At 37.4% G+C, this 9694-nt stretch overlaps 1 protein-coding gene across 1 annotated transcript; it reads left to right on the top strand.

The window, feature by feature from the left end:
* The first annotated feature begins 487 nt into the window (after positions 1–487).
* LOC100268071 (farnesylcysteine lyase) lies at positions 488–8952 on the top strand. Its single transcript, XM_002275186.5, has 5 exons — positions 488–1158; positions 1727–1900; positions 7038–7397; positions 7518–7693; positions 8319–8952. The coding sequence occupies exons 1-5, from the start codon at positions 628–630 to the stop codon at positions 8584–8586; spliced, it is 1509 nt and encodes a 502-aa protein (XP_002275222.2). The 5' UTR covers positions 488–627; the 3' UTR covers positions 8587–8952.
* The last annotated feature ends 742 nt before the right edge of the window (positions 8953–9694 follow it).

Genomic DNA, 9694 nt, shown 5'->3' with positions numbered 1-9694 from the left:
ATGATATTTTCTTTAATATTTTCCTTTCTATTTTTTTTCCATCGTATTTTCCATGTCACCCAAACTAAAGAAAATCATTTTCCACATGATTTTTTTTCCTTTCCTTAACATTTTCCGGGAACCAAACATAGCATTAGTATTTTTTAAGGAAAATAATGGGGAAAATATTACCATATTTTCTTTAATATTTTCCTTAGTATTATTTTTCCATCATATTTTCCATATCATCCAAATTACAGAAAATCATTTTCCCTTGCATTTTTTTTCCTTTCCTTAGCATTTTCTGGGAACCAAACATAGCATTAGTATTTTTTGGAATCAAACATAACCCCAAAGGGTATTTGTGGGGGAAAATTTTAGACAATTTACAGGATATCTTATCTTCTCAACAGGAAAATGAATATAATTTTATTACTAATATAATTATTTAATAAATATAATTGTTTTTAAGCAATGCCATAAAATATATTCAATCACCATTATAATAAAAAATTAATTATTATTATCAAATAATTAAAACTAAATTTAAAATAAAAATAATAGTTCATATGCCTTGCAAATGCACTTACCAAGCTTGTCTTACAAAAGCGAAGAAGATTGGACTTACTAATCCTGTCTTATGAGAAGATGGAAGAAACGAAGCATGCTCAAGCAAAGATGTTATCAGGCTTGACTTTCTCAGTTTTCTTTCTCCTCTTTCACTCACCTATCTCCTCTGCCACCTCACCCCCGTCGCCGCCCATCTTCTGCATCGTCGGCGGCGGCATCAGCGGCTCATCCGTTGCCCACTTCCTCCGCCGGTACTCCCCTCATACAGCACTTACACTTCGGATCTTCGAGCGAAGCGGCGTCGTCGGAGGCCGGATGGCCACAGTCGTGCTAGCCGGAGAAACATTCGAGGCCGGGGCCTCAATTCTTCATCCCAAGAACTTCCACGCCGTGAATTTCACCAAGATGCTTAATCTCAGTGTGAAGACACCTCCTTCTTCTGAGTCCTCTTTGTCTCTTGGGATTTGGGATGGTGAGAAGTTTGTGTTCAAAACCCTAGATTCCAATTCCAAGTCTTCCATTGTTCAAAGAATTGTGGCAATTACCAACTCCGTGCTTTTGTTCGTGCGTTACGGCTTCTCTCTCCTCAAAATGGATAGCTTTGTTCAGGTCTATTTCTCTGCTTTGTCTTTGTTCGGCTGGTGAGACATGGGAAAGAAAGGGGAAGAGAAATTTGAAACGTTTTAACCTCTTTGGTATGGAAATAATCACTATTTTGCATTGACACGAGTGAAAATTATTCAGGAAAAAAGTTTTTAAAAATAAGTTATTTTTTAAAGAAGAAACAAATGTTGATTGCTTCATTTTTTAAAGTGAAAACAAGTGTTGATTGCTCCACTAAAATGTAAAATGGAAAAATTAAGCTCATACTAAGCAAATGTTTGGATCAAGATTAGGTGGTTGGGGATGTTGATTTCCAAATAGGGAATATTCAAAGATTCAACATCAAATTTCTTTTGTTCTCCTCCGGCTTCTTAGCAAGAGCATGAATACGCCTTTGTATTTTGCTGTTTGAATGTGTTGCGATATTTGTATGTATAAATAATGTTGTTGACTGTCCTCTTGAAGTGTTATTCAAGCTTTTTTTTTTTCTCTCTTCCATCATCTCTCTCTAGTTATGTTTAAAGATCATTGGTTTAGCTGTACACAAATAAAGTTATGTATCTGTATGGTGCAGACTACAGTTGATAATTTCTTGAAGTATTATGCAAGCTTTGAGTCAAGACCGGTTTTTGAGACTGTGGATGAGATGCTTAAGTGGGCAGATTTATACAATCTCACTGCTCGGACATTGCAAGATGAATTGGTTGAGGCAGGGTTATCTCCCTTGCTGATAGAAGAGCTTGTCACAGTGAGAACTCTGACTAATTTCCTTAGTTGTTTCTTGAATTAATCTTCCTGCATCTTTTGCTGGGGTGAAATTTGCTTTCTCGTGCTAATATTTTTGTCTTCTCTTACATCTTTTATATGCAGGGTTTAGTGTCATTTCTAGTTGTTTATAGAAGGTTCTTTGCTAGGCAAGAACATTAGCTATGTGAGTGGTGAACCATCAAGGTTTGAGTGGAAAAGAGTATAATAGAGTGAAGGGAAGATGTAAGAGAAGATTGGAGAGTGGAAAAAAACAGGAGTGAAGATCCCAAACTAGAAGCTTGAGAGTCTTGGACAGTTTTATACTAATAGGTCGAATGCTTATTAATAATCCTCTTGTAAGAAAATGTTCCCTTCAAAGCAAGTCTCCTTGAGCTCTTCATATATGAGTCCCAAGGGGAGATGCCAAGCATTGGACTAGTCAATGGTATGTAGAACTTGGTGGATCTTAGCTTCATTGGTATAAGTACATTGCAGTTAACACCGTCCCATGTGGGTTCCTTTGCCTCTCAATCCAAATGAAATAGACTCAACACGTGTCTAGTTTATCTTGCTTTAACTAGCCTCAAACCTTGGCCACAAAATAAAGACTCCCAAATCCACTATAAAAGGTGCATCCAAATTGTTTTGGATCCACAAGCTCTACTCCCAACTTGCATAGATTTAGCAATACTGGGGTGCTATGACCTCATATAGTAGGAGTTTCTTTAGGGTGTAAGGAAATGATTAGAGATGGTCTTGGAGTGAGGCGAGTTTGCTAGCTACCCTTACTTGGAAAGAGAGATATGGCTTAAAACTTGATAATGGGTTGTTTGGGTGGTGTAGTGTTGGTTTTTCTACCTCTACAAATTGAAGGGATACCTTCCATCTTACTTAAAGGAAGTAACTCGCTTTGCCTTGACAATTCTAGAAGGGAGGGTGTTTCCTTTACGTCTTAAGGAAGAGGTCCTATGCCCCATCTCTACTAGGATTGTTTTGTAGTGTATCTTCTCTCACATAGGTGTGAGCTAGGATGACCTTGCTTCTCCTTGAAAGGATGTTTATATTGTACAACTATTTAAGATGTTAAATGTCCTCCCGAAGTGTGTTAGTTGGTGCTCATGCATCATTTCGACTTAGACTGAGAAGCAAATGATTGTAATCATGTGATGTGCATTTAAAAGGCATGAGATCCATCATCACACTTCAATTGAGAACTATTAAAAACACTTAGCAAACTCTTAGGATATCAAGACAAAACTAATTTTACCACATCTCTAATTAGTAATAGGAGTAGTTATCGTATGCATTTGAGCTTCACGATAGCCTTCTCATTGATTATCTCTTGGAAAAGACTTAAAACTGCATGGCTATATTTTTAACTTGGTTTTCACAAATTGAGACACCAACAAGAAAGTAAGTTTACTATAGATAAATCTTGCATTTCCCACTCAACAAGGTTATACAACCTCTCAAACCACATATCTTGCTTATCAAAGCTTCTCTAGTAAAGTTCAAGTCATATTGTTATGCAATAAGTCATGCCCCATGTCAAGAATCATAATTAACAAGTATCGCCTACCTTGGCGATCATTTTATACCTTGTGACAAGGAGAATGGAACTTGATTCTCTAAGACAAAGATGATCCCCTTCTTTAAGGGTGAGACTATTGTGGATAATTGATGTAGGACAATAGAAGCATTTTTTGTATGGTAGATAAATTGGGTAAGAGAGAATTAGATGAGAAGAAAAGAAGAAATTAGAAGAGACAAAAAAAGATAGAAATGTATGAGAGAATAACAAAGAGAGAGAGAGAGAGAGAGAGAGAAAGAGGATTCAACTTTCTTAATATTTCTCAAATAACAACAAAGAAATAATAATTCCCTTGCATTGTTATAATCAGTCTTATTTATAAGCAATTCAAAAAATCTAATAAAAATAAAATATTGTTGCAAAGGAAATAAAATACTAATTCTAGTTATATGGCTACTGCAAATGTGGGGAAAATTGTATTGTCTACTGGTGTATCTGGGAGGGATGTAGAGGAACCACTTCATGGGTTAGGTTTGGGGAAGTTAGTTTAAGTTGTTTTTTGGATGGTGTTGAAGCTTGCTGCGGGGATAATGGAAATAGAAGGTGGGTTCTTGATTGGGAGGAGGGGGGAGGAAATATAGGTTGGAGCTTCGATTGAATGAGGCGGGAAGGTTTCTTCTCTGTTCAGTTTGCGATATTGAGTCCAAGAGGTATTGTGTGATCTTCCCAGAAGGAAGGGGTTTGTTAGGAGGCTGGAATATTCTGGTGGAGAATCTGCATGATCTTGGAGTCGATTCTTTGGTCAGGTTTCTAGATGCAGGAGGTTCAGTGACTCCTCCTGGGGAGAAAGGTTCGTTGTCAAAGACTTATGCGAAAATGGCAAAACCAAGGCCAGGGAGGATAGGTGATTATGTTTGGTTGGAGTTAGGAGAAAGAGAGTTGCTAGGAGGGAAGGATCAGTTGGACCAGTGTTTAGTGGGCTGGTGGGGAGTGGATTTTGTTCCTGCCCCTGACCTGGATTTAGTGAGGAGTTGGGCGAGCCACCTCTGGTTGTTAAAGGGTAGATTGAGAGTGGCTTTTTTGGGTAAAGGGCTTTTATTGTTTGAGTTTGAGTCTTTGAGTGAAGCTGAAAGGGTTTTGGCTAGAGGGAAAAGAAGACTCAAGGAGAACATTTTGCATCTTACAAGATGGAATCCAGAGGCGGGGTGTTTCCTGCAAGGTGCTGGCATTAAGGAGGCTTAGGCTTGGGTAAGGGTGGTGGGTCTTCCTCTTCACATGTGGAGTAAAGAGGTGTTTAAAAAGATAGGTGATGGGTGCGGAGGTTTTATTGCAGTGGATGAGTATATAGCTTTCTTCATGGAGTTACAGTGGGCAAGGATTTTAGTGAAGTTGGAAGGCAAGGAGCTACCCAGCTCTCTAGAGATTGTGGTGAGATCAGGTTGTTTTGCCATTCAGTTATGGTGGGAAACCCATCCTAGTTTTGTCCAGGTGGTGTCGGCGAGCAAGAACTGCATGGCTGGAAGTTCCAGGGTTAGGGAAGCAATTGAGGAGAAACCACGCGCTGATTATTGCGGTGATTTAAGAGAAAGGGTGGTGTTGCCTGAGGTACAAAGGGGAGTACAAGACGTGTCGTTGCATGAGGGGAGGCAAGAAGGAGTTGGTGCCAATACTACTGTTGTTGCTATTGCTTCCTCTCTTCCTCTGAACTAGGGTCAGTGGGTAGGTCTGAAAAGTGGAATACTGATTTAATTCTTGAGATTAGGGGATAATGACACTTTTTTGAAATCGCTGAGCGGGTGCAGGGGCGGGTTGATTAGAGAAAGAAACTTAGAAAAGTGAAAGAGAGATTGGGCTCAGTGGAAGACGAATCTGTTATTAGGCTTGAGTATCGGCAAGGGGAGGGAGAATCGGAGGTGGGTTTAAGGCTCGTTTCTTTAAAAAGATCTTTAGTGGGCTGTGACGAGGGCTGGGCCCAGTAAAAGTGGTTTGGGGTTCGATGGCCTTTTAAAGCCTCAGTTCTTCCCGTGGCTATAACTTTGAAGCTAAGGCTCAGGAGGAGTCCCAAAGAGAAGCCGACAATGGTAGAAGGTCAGTCTCCGACATCCTAGAGGGGGACCCGATGCTCGCGCTGGCTCCTTTGCTTACCCAGATTGAGTCGACTCTGTTAAAGATCGCTAGGGCAGAGTTTACAAACGGGGCGCTATTGGAAGAGGCCTCGAGGTACGATACTCTTTCCCGTGGTTGTGTAGAGACCCCCTTTCTCTCTTCTACTCCTTTTCTTTTTGGTCGGGCCTTGGGCCTTGGTAGTGAGGGGGTCCTCTGGCCAAGGTAGGTTGGTGCCGACATAAGAAGAGAGTTCCCTGGATTCTTTGTCCATCGTCTTGGCTGACGGCAGTGAATGGGAGATGGCAGAGGGAGAGGAAAAGACTATGGATGAAGGGGAAGGGAGGGTCGTAGCAAAAACGGCTGTGAGCGTTGAATCAATGAATATTTGGAGCAAAATTGATGACTTTAGCACAATAAAAATCTATTCTCAACTTAGTTGAATTCCTAGGCAATATAAAGTCAAAATAGGTATATTAAAAAAAAAAAAAAAAAGATCTTAGAATGATAGCAAATTCCATTAATCTGTCTTAGTAGTTTTACCCTCCATAAAGGGTTTCTATGAAAAACCAAAACCTCAAGGGTAGGTGCATGTTATATGTCAAATGCTCTTAGGGGAGAGGCGAACTTTTCCATGTTTATTAATCTACTACATAATGTAATGTCTTGTTTTATTGGCTATAATCACGCCCACCCTGTTATGCAAAATTCATGTGATCAAATAATTATTTGATATGGTACGACATAGAACCACAACATTTTATTATATTACCTGCTTAATCTTTCTGTTTTGAGATATCTAAAATATTAATAACAATAGTTCTCTCTCTTTCCTGGATTGCACAAACCAAACATGGCCTAAGTTTAGGACTGTAGCTTTTTTTATGAGAGATCCTTTAATATTGGATGTGCACTAAATGAGAAGAACCCTGAATCACTCTAAACCTGTATTTTTTTTGTGGGGAGTCTTATCTATTGGATGTGTACTGTAAGAGCACCACCCTGAACAAGTCTCTAGGATCCCAGTTCTTGCCTAGAGGAAAATGTTGGAGTTAGATGAGATTTTCAAATGTTGAAATTCCAAAATGACTAAAAAAAATTGGAGCAGGTACTCTGAAATTTCTGAAATTTTATCGAAGTTCAGAATTCTGTTTGTCTGTGAGGGTTGTCACTCATCACAAGAATCAATTATGGATCAATGTCAACTGTTGTATATGGGGAAAAGTAGACTATTATGTTTACTTCCATATCCAATGCAGTGCATTCAGTAATCTTGGACTGTAGTTGACAAGTTTCTGTGAACCTATATTTTGTCTGGGAGTTCTCTATGGGATGGACAAGGAAAGTCAAGCAACACTCAATCCCATTTCATGCCAGTCCTAAATGAAAATGTTGGACTTCAATGAAACTTTGAAACACTGAAATTCCAAAATGGCTAAAAATTGGAAGCACATTTAAATTTGGGAAATTTTATCGAAGTACATAATTCTGTTTATCTGTGCAGGTTATCACACGAATTAATTATGGTCAAAGTGTCAGCATCAGTGGACTTGCTGGTGCAGTTTCCCTAGCAGGATCTGGTGGAGGGTTATGGTCAGTTGAAAGAGGGAACTGGCAAATTGTTGCCGGATTGATTAATCATTCAGATGTTGTATTGCACCGTAATGAAGAAATAGAATCTATTTCTTACCACGGAGAGTATTATGAGCTTAACTCCACAAAAGGAAACAGTTACAAGTGTGAAGTTGCAGTGATTGCTACTCCACTGGATGAGCTGAATATTCATTTTAACCCTCCAATTTCAATTCCTAAGAGAAAATTACAACACACTCATGCAACTTTTGTAAGGGGTCTGTTAAATCCTGTGAGTACCCACTTTATTCATGTTCTTTTGTTTCTCTACTTCTCTCTTCACTTTTCTTCATTTATCTCAGCATTTTTTTTCCTCCCCCAGTCTCTCAAATCTTGATTTTCTGTGGTCAAGGCATATTTTGGCTTGGTTGCTGTATCAGAAATTCCAGAACTGGTGGGTACCTTGGAGGATCCCAACCTTCCATTTTCAAGCATATCTGTTCTCAGGAAACACGATGAGAAGGATATGTCTTACAAGATATTTTCTCGTAAACCAATGGCTGATGTGTTGCTAGACCGCATCTTTAGGTAATACTTCTACCTAGGCTATAACTGTTGCTTCCTTATTGCAGGAAAACAAGTCAGGATACCATCTAAAACTTGTATTTATGGAATTTCTTATCTATATTGATTAAATTGATTAGGTTTCTGTGGCCTGAATAGGGTGTTAAGGGGTTGAGGTCAAGATGAGGTCTGGATAAGAAGGCTACCGGAAAAAAATAAAACCCATCATAAGCTTGTTGAAATTGGATTTTACAATTGTGTTGAAAGAAATGCTTAACTGAACTCATTAACTGCTAGGGAGATCTAAAGGCATAAATCTCAAGCTTCTAAGTAGAGAAATCAACTCAGCTTGGCAAGAGCAAAAATGCTGAATTAGCTGGAGATTTGACGGTGGACATCACAAATCAACTAGACTAGTTTATTGGCATATAATAACATTGATTACCTGTTTTGAGAAGCATTCAAGATTAGAAATCGAGTTGTTCCTATCCATTGTTTCTATCAAGTAATATTTTGGTCTATGGTAAATGTTCAGGGGGACCAATCCAGTTATATGTCCTGGCATGTCATTGATTTAATATTAGTCTACCTGAGACCCTGGAAACTGTCAGGATGCTAATGTGTTTCCCTAAATGGTTCCATTTTCTAGTTTGAGGAAGGAAACAATTCGAATAAATTGGGGTGCGTATCCTCATTACAGTGCTCCTGAAGTGTTTGCGCCATTTGTATTAGACGGTCGACATTTGTACTACGTGAATGCTTTTGAGAATGCTGCAAGCACCATGGAGACAAGTGCTGTTGCAGCTGAGAATATAGCTCGACTGATCTTGTCCAGATATTCTGGTCTAATGCTCTCAAGTCCATCAAACTTGAAGAGCCCTGGCTCTGATGAAGAGGATTTGCATTCTGATCTGTAACTTATGCCTAATTATTGAATGTGACCTTGCTTCAAACCTTTTGTGTTTGGATGAAATTAATTACCCAGAAGATGTGTTACATCATGAAAAATATCGTACTTTGAATGTCAACTGATCTTGAAACTAAATGGAAGAAAGGTACAGAATAAACCCCTAGTAATAAATGTATCTGCTCCAGTGATAGCTCTGTAAATTTGAATTCAGTCTCTTGAGGAGGCTGCGTTTGTAAGATACAATGGAGAAGAATGCTTCTTGTTCTTTCGTTGCAGAACTTGGATATCTTAGAGTTACTTTTGGCAACACTGTCATTTCATGTTTATTTGGGTTTCTTTCACTAGATTAAATGGAATTCATTTTCTTTTGTTAGTGACTTATTGGAATGGACATTTTTATTTCTTGGAGAAAGATGGTTTGTTTGGGATTGATTTACAAAACATTTCTTTAAAATAGTTTTTGAGAATAATGTTTAAGACAGTACTTGGAGTATTCTCAACTTATTATCTATGGTTCTAATACTTTTAGTTTATGCTTGATTATCGAAAAATTTGAGGAAAAATGCAAAGAAAAGAAAATAGAAAATAAAAGAAATTAAAAAATAGATTTAAATTAATAAATTATTTTTATATGTTATTTCAAATTTATTTAACTTAATAACTTTTCAATATAAAGATGAAATAATTTTAAAATATTTAATTTTCTTACTAATTTTAAGAATATTTGTTTTTCTTTAATATTTTTTATAGTATAATCAAATTTGAAAAAATTATTTTCTTTAAAACTTTTTTGAAACCAAACACAACCTTAGAGTTTATTGAAGAAGGAAAGTTGTCATATGGTAATAATTCTACCAAATTAAATTATGACACAAGTTACATGGATTTCATGTAAAGAGAAAACAAGTTGTCTTCTATTTAAATAAAGAAAATATGCATATTTTAACAATGAAATTATAATTGATAGAATAAGCAAAAAATTGTAAGTTTGATAATTCAAAATAGTAATTATCAAATCTTATTAAGAAAAAAATTGAAGACTATCAAATATAGTCTTTAAATCTCCTTTGATATTATTTAACTAAATAACAATATTATAAATAGCTAAGACTACC

The sequence above is a fragment of the Vitis vinifera genome, chromosome 7 (genome assembly GCF_030704535.1).
Source record: "Vitis vinifera cultivar Pinot Noir 40024 chromosome 7, ASM3070453v1".
Taxonomy (NCBI): domain Eukaryota; kingdom Viridiplantae; phylum Streptophyta; class Magnoliopsida; order Vitales; family Vitaceae; genus Vitis; species Vitis vinifera.
The sequence above is the reverse complement of the archived record's forward strand: the minus strand, read 5'-3'. Positions and strand labels throughout refer to the sequence as shown.